The sequence below is a fragment of the Convolutriloba macropyga genome, chromosome 3, assembly GCF_964194025.1.
Source record: "Convolutriloba macropyga chromosome 3, txConMacr16.3, whole genome shotgun sequence".
Taxonomy (NCBI): domain Eukaryota; kingdom Metazoa; phylum Xenacoelomorpha; order Acoela; family Convolutidae; genus Convolutriloba; species Convolutriloba macropyga.
Genome location: NC_134470.1, coordinates 3104637 through 3120602, shown reverse-complemented (window position 1 = coordinate 3120602; position 15966 = coordinate 3104637). Strand labels below are relative to the sequence as shown.

Genomic DNA, 15966 nt, shown 5'->3' with positions numbered 1-15966 from the left:
TTTTTTAAGTTTTTCCGTGCTCACTTGTGTTTTTTTTGTTCCGACCCACCTTGGTGGAGGAGAAACTATATACTCAAGCAGGTCCTATTTTGGCCGATCGATATATTCATCGTAGAAATTTGTGAGCGGTATCATTAGAAAACTCGTCAATTGTCGAATATATATAATAAAACGTTTTTTGAATTTTGGTTTTCTCCACGCAGATATCGAAGTTCTTATGTGAGGCAAACATTTGACCAATTTTTGTTGTTAGTGTTTACATTTATGTATTTTTACGCAATTTTGCCAATTTTGCTTAAAAAATCATTCTAAGATTTGTAACAATATTGTTGTTTTTAACACTAAAAACAGACGAATGGTGTTGCACGTTTTGATAGAATTTGTGGGCTAAAACGTGTGCTAAATTTTTCAAAACTCAGCCTTTCTTCCATTAAAAATGACACGAATTAATCTAAAACGTGTGCAAAATTTTGCGTTCACATTTGCGTTTTTTGCCAATTTTGCTTTAAAAATTATGTTAAAATCGGTAACAATAGTGTTGTTGTTTCTAATTCTGAAAACAGACGAATGGTGTCGCACGTTTTGATTGCCTTTTTTGGCTAAAACGTGCGGTAAGTTTTTTAAAATTCAATCTTCGTTAACTCCAACAACGGCTTGGTTTTATCTTTGATCTGAGATATTGCCTCTTTGATGCTGCTTCTCTGCTGTGTTATGTTCATTTATATTCCATTTATTTGTTATATCACACTTTTTTTTCCCAGATTCATATTAGTAATTCTTTTTTTCTCGAAAAACCTCAAATTGTATCTTTCAGTGACAAAAAAATCTTTTTTAAGTTTTTCCGTGCTCACTTGTGTTTTTTTGTTCCGACCCACCTTGGTGGAGGAGAAACTATATACTCAAGCAGGTCCTATTTTGGCCGATCGATATATTCATCGTAGAAATTTGTGAGCGGTATCATTAGAAAACTCGTCAATTGTCGAATATATATAATAAAACGTTTTTTGAATTTTGGTTTTCTCCACGCATATATCGAAGTTCTTATGTGAGGCAAACATTTGACCAATTTTTGTTGTTAGTGTTTACATTTATGTATTTTTACGCAATTTTGCCAATTTTGCTTAAAAAATCATTCTAAGATTTGTAACAATATTGTTGTTTTTAACACTAAAAACAGACGAATGGTGTTGCACGTTTTGATTGCAATTTTTGGCTAAAATGAGTGCTAAGCTTTTCAAAACTCAGCCTTTTTTTCTCGAAAAATGACACGAATGAGTCTTCTTCATTCCTTTTTGTTTATGTTTACCGGATAACACCTTAAAACTAATGACGCAATCTTCGTTAACTCCAAAAATGGCTTGTTTTTTATCTTTGATCTGAGACATTGCATCTTAGATGCTGCTTCTCTGCTGTGTTGTGTTCTTTTATATTCCACTTTTAATTATTTCACTTTGTTTTCCCAGTTTCATTTTTGTAAGTCATATTCCTCTCGAAAAATCTGAAATTGCATTTTTCAGTAATAAAGAATCGGATCTGTTTAATTTTTTCCATGCTCAAGTATGCTTTTTTTCCGAACCACCTTGCTGGGGGAGGAACTAAATGCTCAAACGGGTCGATTTTGGCCAATCGATATATTCATTGTAAAGATTTGTGAGTTGTATCGTTAGAAAGCGCGTTCACCGTAGAATATATAATAAAAACATAATTTTTGAACTTTGTTTTCTCCACTGATTTATCGAAGTTTAAAGTTTTCTCCACTGATTTATCGAAGTTTAAAGTATGGTGAACTATTGACTGATTTGCGTTGTTATTGTTCACATTTACGTGTTCTTACGCAATTTTTTTTGCCAATTGTGCAAAAAAAATAGCTCAAAATTTGTAACAATGCGGTTGTTTTACCTCTAAAACAGGGTAACACTAGCACGTTTTGATTTAATCTATTGGCTATAACATGTGCTAATTTTTTCAAAATTCAGCTTTTTTTCGTCAAAAAAGACGCGAATTATTCCTCTTCGGTTCTTTTTGTTTATAATTGCCGGACTAACACAGCTTAAGACAAATGACGCGAATTAAAATTTTGGCCAGTTTTTTGCTACTTAAGTCGATATTTATGCCAAACGCATCATTTATTTTTGATATATTGCTTTTGTCAAAATACTGATATCCATAATATTGGAAACAGTTACACATTCCTATTATTCGAACGGAAGTGGCAATGCTTCGATATTTTTTTAATATTTATTTTTTTTGCTTTTTTGTAAATTACAGAAAAGAACAATTTATATCAAAGGGTACTAATGAGATGTCCAATTTGCTTCCTATGGAATTTTTAGGGAAACCTATCTAGTGTTTTCGTTGGAAGCTTATGGTCGTATTGACTTTAAACAGTTCGTTTTTTCAAAATAAACTATTGATTATTGAGCTTTGTGACTTTTTTCTCTTTTTTGGCGGATTTGTAGCTGAAGTTAACAAAAAACAGGTTCCTTTGTCCTTCTAATGGATGTAAATTGGATACCTTATTGCAGTTTTACGTTTTAGTTAAAGGGTTTTCTGTTTTGATACTACGAGTTGTTTCAAACAGATTATGACTGTTGGAAGTTTTTCCGTCTTAGTGGTTTTTTTTTGTCTTGTCACATTTTTGACGGGTCAAATATCACATTATTTGCGTTTAAAAAGGGAGCTCAATTGAACACATCATTTCTGCAGTGAGTAGATTTTGGTTTCAACTGCTTCGACCTGTCGTTTTCTTGTAGAATTTTTTGGATTTTCTTGTTTTTGTCTTTATTTGTCTTTCTTTTCGTTGTCTTAAGACAAATTCTGGATGGATAATTGGAGGTTGTGGCGATTTACAGTTGATATTTAAAGTCTTTCCTGACTTTGAAAGCACATAATTTAATATATTTTGACTTTGTTTTTATGCATTTTTAAAAATAAATCAGCTCGCTAATGTGGCATTATTTACCTTTGTAAGTGATTTGAGTTGGAAGCAATTTGTTTATTCGTACACCAACTGTTTTCGATCAACATGTGAGATTTGATGAACGTTGTTTATCTCTACCTCTTTTGGTAGACAGTTAGGCCAAAATTGTGGATAAGCGGGGTTGGAGCATTATGTGTGAATGCACATTACAGAGCCTCCTTGTTTCAAGTTTATTATGAAATGATTTTTTTGTGACCAAAAGAAATAAATATCGACACTTTTAATCAAACTTGAAGTGCAAGGAAACAAATATTAGTGCAAATGAATGAAATATCAAAAAGTGAAAGTTATTTGTGATCGGTTTTGTTCAGCTGAGCTCTAGTTTGTTCTGCCGATTTCTCCAATGCTAAAAGTTTTACTTTGTTCAGTTCTTCTTGCTGTTTTCCTCCCTAGGAACCGTTTCCCTTTCCCCTGGAAAATATTTTCCACCTTAGTTGTCATTTTTTTAACCTTTATGATGGTATCTGTATATAGAAATGGCTTTTCCCGCCTTATAGTCATGCAAAACAATTATCAGAGCAAAAACGCGTTAGATTCTCCACGCAGATTGATTTAGACAAAAAATTGTTAACTAGGGAAACAATTCCTTATTTGGTATTTCACTGTCTACTTCTGAGGCATAGTACATGCATAGACGTGGAGATATTGCCAAGGTGTGTCGTGGTACAGAAATTTTCCATTTACGACCTCAATTAAGCTGTTGTGTTCGTTTGGGAATCGGGACGGCTCCTTCCACCCCGGGTCAGAATACCAGACGATCTTATCGTTGACGTTTTGTCCTTGCGGATTGTGCCACACGCCGTTTGAGATCTTGATAAGGCCAATCCAGAACCGGTCTACTTTTTCTGCAATGAGCAGAAAATGAGAAATTTAATTGACTGGATTACGAATTTTTAAAAAATGATGGCTTTATTTTGTGTTTGTTGTAAATTTATTTTTCGAAACTTGCTTGAAAATCGCTCTTCCTTGATTATGATAAATTCATTTTTCTTAATCGAATCGTGCTGTGTAAATTGTTGTTTTCCAGCTGTAGTTCTAATTAATTGTCATTTTTCAGTTTAATTGAACAAAACAATGCATGGGTTTGCATTGATAAAAGATAGCAGAATCTTATATGAGGTGTATAGCCATTACAGTTAAAATATACAATAACGAGTGTAAAAATATCAATTATTGATCAATTTTAGCCAACTGAAAAAATGGGTTCTGTTGATCGTAGTTTGTAGTGAGTTTGTAGTGAGTTAGACCCATCGTAGTTTGTAGAGAGTTAGAATTTGAATTTGAAGTGCAAAAATTGGTTTTAACGGAGAGAATTGTACCTGCTATTTCTATGGAAATATTGTGTAAACGGTCACTCCCGCACCCCCATTTTTAGTGGATTTGATTTGTATGTACGTAGGGAGTGTTTTTAACAACGCTTATTTATCTGTGGAAAGTGTTTCGTATCTGTCCAACCATCCGCCAGAGTTATTAACACCGAAAGCAGACCAGTTTGAAGGTTTTTGATATATTGAAAATTGGATTTTTTGAATAGTAAATAGAGGCAAAAGTAGGTTCAAAAGTAACAAGCATGCGGCCTAACCCATTATTAGTATTGGAGTGGACCACCATCCACGGGGGGGGGGGGGGGGTTGAAGACCCCATGTATTAAAATAGGATATAGTGCCCTCCACGATTGAGGGACATCCCAATGTATTAAGATAGGGTGTAGGTTTTACATGTATTAAGATAGGGTATAGTCGAGAGCCGACTGAAGAATTGCATGCCGGGTAAAAGGAAGTAATTAAGATTACTTGTAGCTTATTTTCGTGCATTTTTTGAAGAGGTACCTATGTATTAAGATAGGAATTGGTTTTTACGTATTGTGACTGTTCTAAACCCTCTGTTTATTGAAGTAATGTTTATAGTTTCATCCAATACATGTGGATATTTTTCCATTGGACCATCTGCATTCTCCTCCAATTTTTTTTGTTCAGACGTTTACTACTAAACTTGTACTTGTCAGACTGGGCATCGGAGCTACAATAAGTTTTGCTGCTGATGCTAATCACTTTGGTACATCTAATTTCTTCTTTAAAGAGTCATGAATCTCATTTATCGTGCTTCCTATAACTTTAACAGCATTTTCTGGCGAAGAAATTTTTCGAGGAATCTGCTCTGAAGGAATCATCACAATCATTCTCTCGCAAAGCATTTCATTCTTCTTTTTCAGCAGGTCTAATGCAGTCGTTTGCAACACATTGTTCACAACGCTCGAACATTTCCCATCGTTTGCTTTGTGCGTACCCTCATCGTTCAAGTGCTTGGTCTGGGTGTGTTTACTTCTGTCCATAATTTGATAACCATAAGAGCTGTTCCCAACGATTTTATTATCCCAGCGACAATGCTCGAGTCATGATTTTCACCCAAGGGCTCTTCTACCATCTACTATTGACAACAAAATTATAGAAGCATTTTCCTGCGTGTATTTTACCAATCTATCAGTTTTGGCACATTTTACACCTAGCCTGGTATAAAAATGGAGTAATGGATTAATATTTGCACCATTGTATAACTCGAAGCTCGAAATCAACATTCGTTAAGACTGTTTGAGTACGTTGTTTTTATTGGCATATTCTCTCATATAATCCCCAATATCGGCTCCGCTGACCTTAAAATGTTTGAAAATAGGACGGAAATTGGAGAACTTGTACTTTAATCAATCTAGAACTCAGATCGCAAGATCGCACTGTACATATCCAAACGTTTTCCCATCTCCTTTTGGCTAAAAGCGGCTCTTGCTTCATAGGTAGTGTAAAGATAACGCATTTTCTCCGTGATTTCTGACATTTTCTTCTTTTTTAACACTTTCCCACCAGCTACACTCCCAGAACTCAACCATATTTTTTTCTTTTGTTTTGCAAGTAGTTTCTTAATTCATCAGGTTGTCTTTTTCTGATTCGTCTCTGCATTTATCTTCGAGAGTCTAACTCGAGTATTTTGGACATGGGCGAAATTGATAATATCACCTCATGGCTTCAAACACTTTGTTGCAATCAGCAAAAAGTCCATCCACGCTAAAACGGTCAATATATCTGTCTGTTTCCTGATTGTAAAATAGCTTTCAATAGTGAATTCCCGACGTTGTGATTGGAGGTAAGACATGGCCATGTTCTCAAATGTTTGAGATCTGTTTGTTCGAGCCGCAAATTTTTGAGATGTGTCGAGCTCCCATCAGGTGCAAAGCCGAGTAGGTATTTCCTGACCCATCGAAAATGGATAGAGTCGACTAGCGTCACTTACCCCGATATATTTACAATTGTTTTGAATTTCTGATATGGGTTTGATCAAATACAGGTTTTCTTTTGAACACAAATGAAGTTCCACCAGTCATGTCTTCACGTGTTGTGTTATTTAAGTCCTTGTCAGCTTCAACAAATGGGAAACATTTGTGATTTCTTGACTTGTGGAGACAAATTTTTGCTAAATTGGTAAGTGTACATCCGAGTTTAACAATTCCTTTGTGGTGGTCAAAGTCCATCATTTTTGCATTGCTTTCAATGTTGGAACAACATCCTTGTTACTGTACCTATTGACAAAATCTTTTGTGATAGACATTTGCTCTTTCTCCCAAACCACTTTCGGGTAATTGTGATTGTCATCTCCAGATGGAAGAACTTTTTTCGGTCTCAAACATTTCAGAGCTTCTTGGTGAGATAGTCCACTGTTCAGCAATTTTGTAAAATCAGTAAAATCTTCCGCCAAAGGCCTGTGATCCCTTAATTTATTAAAGAAATATTCATAGGCAGAGAGAAACAATGCGTCAAGTTTATTCGGAGATTCGAACCATTCTAATGGAAAGAATCCTTTTTTCTCGCTAGTCTTGTAAGCTTTTGAGAGATTTGAGAGATGAATTGAGAGATTTGACTCTTCCAATAGAATGTAAAATGTCACAGAATTGCACATCACCGATTTCGAAGGAATCAAATTGATTCACTTTTTTGATAACTGCAGCTTGAGTATCTCGCTCATGTTTGAGGTACGCTAGGGGATATGGCTTGATGAGATTCAAATCGTACTTTCACTATTGAATCCAAACACACGTAAAGTGTTTAAATAAGGCTCCCAGTGCTTTTGCAAGTCCAAATAATGATTTTTCTGCATTTGTAAGAACTGAGTAGACATATGAGCTTCCTCCTCCTCCTCCTCCTCCTCCTCCTCCTCCTCCTCCTCCTCCTCCTCCTCCTCCTCCTCCTCCTCCTCCTCCTCCTCCTCCTCCTCCTCCTCCTCCTCCTCCTCCTCCTCCTCCTCCTCCTCCTCCTCCTCCTCCTCCTCCTCCTCCTCCTCCTCCTCCTCCTCCTCCTCCTCCTCCTCCTCCTCCTCCTCCTCCTCCTCCTCCTCCTCCTCCTCCTCCTCCTCGATACATTCATATTCGAGCTCAAGTGTGGAAGTTGTCTGACTTTTCCGTTCATTCAGTTTCTCAAAGATAGCATTATCTCGACTTTTAATTTTTTCCTGAACTGATGCAATTTTTGTTTGCATTTCGGCCGTACTCTATGTAGCTAACTCTTCAAGAGCTTCGACAGAAGATATAATAAGTGTCTTAGGATCTTTGTTGCATAAAAATAAAGGTTCTTCAATTCAACTGAATGAAATAGAAACAGATATTGGTTCATGTTTCCCCATCCAAATAGTTGTGTTTCTATCTTCTGGCTCTTTTATGGGAACGCAGATGGATTCAATGTCAAAAGTCTCCAAATTTTTAAGTTTCTGAAGCCGGCATGCTTATCGAATGACTCTCGTAAAGTATACACTCTTTGGATAAGTAAGTTGTACTCTTTCTTTGCAAGATTTCAAATGATGATTGAAATGTCTCGCATGTCTTTTGAAAGTTTGGCATTTAGGGCAAGGGAATTGTTTAAAGAATGTGTTCATATCGTCCACATAACATATGTGTTTGTTGTAACGCAATAAATTGTTTTTCTCTCACTTATTTCAGCACTGCTCCATGCAAGTTCTCCGACAAAATCTCCATCCACGATATCAATATCATAAATAAATATGTTGTGCTGTATCGCGTTTTCAACAAATCTGAGATGATCGATGAATACTCCTCTGAAATTGATTGCATCATGTCCAGATTCGTGAAGAAAAGTGGCGAAAAGGTTTTTTGCGTTTGTCTCAAGCTCTGCATATCCATACAGGTGCGGATCCATACAGGAGCTACTGCTCTGAACAATCTTTGTAGATATATCCGAGCCCATCCGATACAAGACAATTCACATCTAATCTTCTGAGTAATTGTTCAGGAAAAACAGCATCGATACATCACATTAAAATGTTTTTTGGAGCGCACAATATTGTTACCTTTGTAGTCAGAGCAAAACGCCGCCGCCTTGTATTCTCATTCTCTTATGGACATGTCTCCACTAAATCCATCTTAACAATGTTTCGGTTTTGAGGAACGTTTTGTTCTCATGTGCGTAAAAGTATCGATACTCGGCTGTGTCCACATTGCACAATATAAATCCAAGAGCCAAATTCACTTTGGAAGCCCAATTAGGGTTTTCAAATACTTCATTCAGTTTCTCGTTTATAACATTGGGATTGAGCTTGTAGGACTTCTTTGAGCTTTTCACTCGATTGTTTCCCCACTTTTGTCGATGTTCATTGCTTTCTACTCTTGTGCTGTTGAAGAGAACGAAAACTGGGGAACTCTTTCAAGCACACAGTAGACACAGTGCTAAGATTAAGATTTTAATTAGCAGAGTATCAAGGTACCGCTTGTCTCATTATTTCAAACCGTTTGGTTTATTTTATTTGATCCATCTTCTTGGTGACAGAGTCCCCTCACTGCGCAGTCTTGCAGAAATTCAGAAGTCAATATCCTTTATGTCTTTTACAATAGAATATTCATGGTTTTGCTTCTTTGGTTTTTGGAGTTTATTTTTGTTATTGGTTAATAAGTTAAGAGAATCTGTTCCTGCTGAAGTATTTTTCACAATGATACTGGTTGGAATAATTCTTCCCGTGTGGTGTACTTGGATGAATAAAGAAACCTGCAAAGTTATTGGCAAAAGACGAAAGTACTTACCGGAGAAAAGAACAATTTGTGAAATCTTTTGCTTGCTTGAAACGATTTTCCGTATTATTGGGATTTTCAACTGAGCATTTTTGCTGCTCCTGGGACTAACATAGTAAATTCATGACAAATTTGTTGGTTATTGATACTTAGATTCATGATTGTTGTTATTGATGAAAAGATAAATATATTATTTACCAAAAGGTTAACAAGTACAGGCTGAATTCCGTTATACCCCCCCCCCCCTCGCAAAGTGTTTTTTGTCCCCAATTACTGTCTATGTGTTCTTATATAGCTCGTTACTATGTGAAAATTAACACGTGCGCTTGGGTGTGTAAATTCTATGCCCACTAAGCGGCGGGTCGAAACAGAATAGATACGAATAATTATCTCAAATGAGCGCTGTTTCTGTAAAGGCTATCAGTACTGTGAGCACTAACCATAGAATGTCTCAAAAACTAACCTGCAAATCTTTCGTATATTTTGGCCAGCTGTTCTTGCGTTCCATCAATTTCTCCAAAAACATGCCCATTGTATCGTTTTTGACAATATGCGGCTGCATCATAGTAAAATACAGGTTCGTTCACTATCGCCAAGACAAGTTTAGATTCATTCAAAACTGTAGCGCCCGTTTCGTTGCATGAAACTTTTCCACCATGGGCTATTTTTTCGGTGATATTTTCGATGTTGCAAATAGGTGTACTAATTAACGATGTGTTCGTTGTAAGGTCAAAAAGGTCGTCATTTAACTTCACGTTTGCCCAGCTGAGGTCAGTTCGTTTTTGATTAATGGCACATTTTCCAGGATTTTTGTCGTTCTGATATTGGATCTTTTCCATTTTCTCAATTTGAATAATCATATATCTAAGATACGTTATATATCTATTATATATCCAATATGTGCGGATCTTTTCTACTTTGCCCCCCCCCCCACCCCGTCCTATATAACCACTCTGTTTGCACCCCCATTTATAAACAGAAAAGATGCAATGCAACCGAATTATCATTTTGACCTAAAAACATTTTGACCAGCAAAATTTGAAATCAAACGGTTATTTCGAATTATCTCAGGTTTTACTTAGTAACTTTTGCGTCAAGAGCTTATGTATAGTCTGTCCCATAAAGTTGAAATAAGCGAACGTTCAAAAACAGGCAATTGAGCATCAATTTGGTCATTTGAATGTCAACGTTTTTTCCATTAAGCTTCGATTCGTTTTTTCCCGTAAGCTTCGATTTTTTCTACATGTTTTAAATTTGAACTTTGACCTTAGAAATCTTTCCAATGGCTTTTGAAACGTTTGCTTATTTCAACTTCATGAGACACGCTATAAACAGTACATAAAATTCGGCTGCGATACGCTGCTTTTTTATAATTTAACATTGTTTTAATAAATAATACTTTTTAAGCTAAATTGAGAGAGATATTTCATGCGCCGAGACAACGCTGAAAGCTGATTAAAAGAATGAAAATTAAACTTCCGAAACGGCTTTTTGTCTAAATTCCTTGCCAGTTTTTACTACATTGGTAAATTTTTGATCAAAAAATGGAAAAAAAAAGATTCCTGTATATCAATTTCGACGCCATTTTCCGAACATTCCGGTTTTGAATCTTTCTTTAACCCAATATACTTGCATTGTTCGTACGAAGCCACTTCGTTATCCGATTTTGAATAGTAATCCAAAATGTCGATAGAGTTGAGCTCGCATCTCCGATTATTGCAGAAATTGGCTGATTTGCAATTGATTGTTCGGACACAAGTTAGAGTGCAATAAGTAACAGTTAATGTTTCGAAGGTGTCAATTAGTTCTGTTTGTGGTCGTGTGTCGAAACGAATGTCGTCAAAGTGTGTACGCATAGTAAGAAGGAGGACAGTTTCTTTTAAACTTGTTAAGTACTTATTTTGATAATTAGATAGTTTTCAAAAATTTAGACTTGCAGTTTTTCGCGAAAAAAAAACGGCTACCTTGTAAAAAAAAGAGGGTATATTTCTTGTAAGAATCTTGCCAAAAGACGTATATCTTGCTCTTGCTAGAATCTGTCGTAATTATGTATAATCTTACAATATGTATAATTTTAGGTCCTGAAAGTCCTTAAAATCATAAATGCGAACCTTGGCAAGGTCCTCAAACACATTTTGTCAGTTTTCGTTTTATTCAAGAAACGGAGTATGTTTTATTGGGAAACAGGATATGTTTGGTCCTTAAAATTGAAAATTCAACTATTTTGTGTTCATTAATTCTCTAAATTCAAAGGGCGTTTTTCGTTCAGGCGATTTTGGTTTCGCACAGAAAGTTATAAGTAGCCTCATTCTAAAGCGTGTCAAAGATGTTATTTCAAGGGAGTATTTTTGTACAAACGGTGTACAGATAAAGATTTAAAAAAAGTAAGTCCGAAAATCACTAAAACAGGTGCAATTAAAAGAAAATTTTTTGCATGCCAATTTTGCGATCTATTTTGAACCGAAGAACCGGAATCTAATACGAATTCGATTGAGCGGTTACATGACAGTTTACCTAATGCCGATATGCCCAATGCCAAAATACCCAATGCCATTATACCCAATTCACGTTGATATTATCGTTCTATAATCCGAGTACTAATTAACAGAAAATAGCTCTTACACGTATGATTTAACAAGCGGATAATTTAATCCCATTTTCGGTTGTGATAGTTTCATATCAAGTCCCACGGGTCGCTGAGGCATGGCCATGGCCACTAAGTATGTTACAAAATATCAAAGTGCATTGGGTATAATGAGATTGGTTATATTGGCATTGGGTATAATGGCATTGGGTGAATTGTCCTGACACCGGATTGGGCAGCGATAAATTTGAAGAAACATAAGATGAAGCAGTGATAAGGGAAGCATAAATTGACCATGGGAATATTTTTTTATTTGGGATTGTTTGTCCGGGACTATTTTGTCTTGAACAGTTTTGTCTGTCTGTTTACGATTTTATGTCATTTATTGCTAAATTTTGTTACAGCTTTGCGAATTTGTTAGGAATTTACTTTAATTTTATTACAGCAAATTTTATTACAGCTCAGATTTGTACGTGAGCGTAGTTTCACTAATTCAAAAAATATGATTTTGCCCAAGCTTAGTTTGCGTGATTTCATACCAGTAAAAATAATGAGTCTTTTATTATAATAAAATTGAGTAAGCTTAACATGATTTTAATTTTTTCGTGTAATTTGGCAGAATCAGGTCTACTCTTGCATCAAGTTTCTGCTAAGAGCAAAATTTTTCAGCTTGCTTATTCTTCATCTTAAGGGTGCGTACAAAATGATTCTCGATTATTCAACAATTATTCGTCCGCGAAGTGCGAAATTACCTTTCACACTCACAATGTATTAACATAGGAAAAGTAAAATCTGGTTAAAAAAATTGATTAAATTTACGCAAAATTTGGCAGCGGTTGACACCCGTAATGTTGCACCGAAAATGGGAGATTAAGCAATTCACGGTCGCCAAGTAAGAGCAATGGTAATAAAATTCAAAAAGGGCTAAATAATAATCAACTAAATAACCTATTGAATCGTATTTTTTTCATTTGTTCTTCGATCTTTAGTTAGTCTGCTTGATTACGCCAATATGACTTAATAATTTTCCCTGCCACATGTAGAGTGACTTTTCTCAAAGTTCTCATGAAATATTAAGAATATCAGTTATAAAGTTTCTTTCGCCTGACACCATCTTTTCATCTTTTGTGATAATAAATTGATTTTATGAGAAATATGATCGATAGGTAAAAAGTTGAGCGAAAACACTACATTAATCATAATACAAAAAAGAGCGTTGAATAGGATACTCAAAAGAATCTGCTTTTATCATTACAATTTTTGTTTTACTGATTGCAGATAAAACTTTTATTCCACTAGCCTTTTGTCGAATATTTGTTTTCATTTCTTCCTACCTCAAGCTGCTTGACAAAATATTATTTAGTAATTTTTTCCATGCCGACAAACGCGCATGACATAACGAGCCCCTAGCTTTAAATAATATTGCGATAAGTTGTGGAGTTTGTCGACAAATATATTGTGTAATTACCAGCTAGTATAGTTGTTCCTTTTTTGCCATACGCCCCCCACACTGTAAGGCCCTATTTACCTGTATAAAGGTATGTTTTGAAGAGATAAAATGAACCAAATGCTATATATAATATATAAGTTATAATATATAAGTAAATAAGTTGAAGCAACGAAATTTTTGATGATAACAGTCTGGACGCGGCTTTTGTGAAAACCGTTATCATATTTTTTTAAGTTGAACAGTTAGTGTCATTCATTTCCAATTTCGTTTCCCAATTCATCCCAATTAGGGGTGCTGGCTCGTAATGTTTTATACTCTTATTGCTCCTCCTTTCTTTTGTAATAAACTAATAAGAAACTGTCCCTCAAAGTTTCCAAGCAAACCAATGGCAGCCCAATAATAAAATAATACACCAAAATATAGAGCGGCATTTCTCACCGGTAACAAGACGTAAAAGTTTCAGTTGTCTTGGTTATAATTTGTGATTGAACTTTTCTTCCTCGAATTAAGCAGGTGAGTTTCGAAGCAGTCTTTTGGTTAATTGATGAGCTTTTAATTGGGAACTTTAATAGGGTTGGTAAAGGGGAAAAATTCCAATAAGATTCTGATGGTAGGCAAAAAAAATGGGAATTGGTGGTGTTTGCTTTCACACGAGTTCAAAAAATGCCGCAAAAAGTTGGAGCTACAAAATTTTTAACAGTCTGCACGCGCCTTTTGTGAAAACAATTATCTTGATGGTTTTTTTTTGTTTTGAAGTTGAACAGTTAGCGTCATTTTTTCCCAATTTTGTTAACTAAAGAAGTTTGGATCTATTCCTTTTGTGCCCCCAGCTAAGTGGGTGCATAGTATTTGTACCCCTATCGCACATGTGCCATATTTTGCTACATGGTGATTTACTCTGTAATGACACGTGCTCTGTGACAAGGGAGTGCAAAACATACTAGTACAAACGCAATGTAGCACAAATTTGGATAATTTTTTTTCTAAAGTAATTTCATGTTTCGATCACCTCACTTGTGTTATTTTAGGATCTACAATTCTCTTATCTTTCTTACATGTGTTTTTGAGGAAAAAAATTCGAGACACGTTCGCAGCCATTTTTCCGTTCATTTAGTTGTTCATTTCGTTTTTGAAAGATTGTAGGAAACAAGGGAAAATATTTTGAGAGACGTATATAATTGGTTAATTGTTCATGAAATTTTGAGAGAAATCACGAAAATTATGAAGAAATTTCTTATCGAAAAACTATTTGTTTTAGAGACAGCTTGGTCCACAATGGAAAACTGATTGAACAGTGACCAAAAGTTGCTGGCTGTGCTTTGCGTAGATATTCGCGCTGGCTTCAAATTTTGAAAAAAAATATCACTTAAACTTTTTTGAGAATTTTTTCAGTTTAATCATTTTTTTTGCTGCTATTGAAGTTTTTTATTTAAATCTGTTTCAATGATTGAAAAAAATGAGCACCACAAGATGTCAGCAGCAGCATTCAGATGACAGCATTCAGATGGCTATCATTGAGCTCATATTTTTGTCATTTTTTATAATTTGGGTGGTAATTGGGCGCAGTCTTTTTTAAAGATTATGTTAATGATTTTGTCATTTAAAGACCATTGTTTTTTTAGGTATTGGAAAACGAGTCGCCCATGAATGCCAAATTTTTCAATAACGTGCATGTATTAATGAGATTATAACAAATTCGATGACTTTGAAAACAATTGTTCTGTAAAAATCTCGGAGAATGTTTTTTGTTTTGCCGTTATTCATTTCGCTTTGGCGATGTTTTTATGTATTTAGTGCTTTCATTTGAAGTTGAGGCATTAAAGCACCGAGGCACAATTTAATTTTCAAAATAAAAAATTTGTAAGCGTTTTTGTGTGCTTTAATATTTTTTAACGGTTTTGTTCGTGAACAATTTCAAAATGTATTTGTGTTTTAATATGTTCGACGATACTTTTTTGTAAAAGCCAAGTCAACTCTTGCTGTTTTTCCCCTCATTTCCTGGTCGTTTAGGTTCGGTGTTGATTGCACTAGAGGTAGTTATTACTTTGATACTACTAGATGACGAAAGTAGGATGGATTGTTTTACAAGACATGTTATTTTTTTCGCAATTGCTTAGGTTTTTTTGCTTTATTGATAACAAAAACGTCTGTTGTAATCAAATCAGCCAGGTTGTCAGAAATGTGATTCCTTCGTATCTTTTATTTGAAATATTAGTTGCCATTTTTACTGCAGACTTATAAAACACAATTTTTAGAGCTACAACAATCGTCTTGCAATATCATTTCAGATATGGTGATGTAATACATTATATGATTTCAAATGCGAATGTAGATAGATATATAGATTTATTTAGCTTTTACGTATAAATACAATAAAGTAAGGATAATCAACGGGGACATCAAGTTCCTCTTTTCAGATCACCCTCTCATAATGGTAGCACAAAACAATAATATAATTTGCAGAACACCAGATAGTAACAATGTGGGAATTTTCCTTCCGTTTCCGAAGCATAAATCATGCCAGCATTCTTTTTTGGTTTTTTTTGTTTTTCATCGCAACTGTTTAGTCTGCATTCTGCCAGGCTTATTATTTGTATATTATATTCATTTACACATTCAAATAGGATAACTTAGTAATATAAGTTTCCCGCATAATTGACTTGAAGATAATGTTTTTCCCCATATAATATCTATTCTATTTGATGACAATTTGTTCTCCTTATTGCTTCTGGTCTCAGTCTATAATTGTCGATTTGTTTTTTGTTCCAGGTGACAGGTCAATACTGCCAAGTTTGGACCCAGAGGAGGAGAAAATGGAAGAAGAGAAACGAAAACAAGCGGAGAGTGTTGGACTCAGACCGGGTTCGCCCAAGGAGAAAAAGGTAAATCTC

General features: G+C 35.1%; 1 protein-coding gene across 1 annotated transcript in view; it reads left to right on the top strand.

Moving 5' to 3' along the window:
* LOC142335833 (uncharacterized) overlaps positions 1-15966 on the top strand; it is a 47591-nt gene that overhangs the window by 24208 nt on the left and 7417 nt on the right. The window contains exon 7 of the mRNA XM_075384161.1: positions 15845-15957. Coding sequence (XP_075240276.1) covers positions 15845-15957 — 113 coding nt within the window. The remainder of the gene's footprint in view (positions 1-15844; positions 15958-15966) is intronic.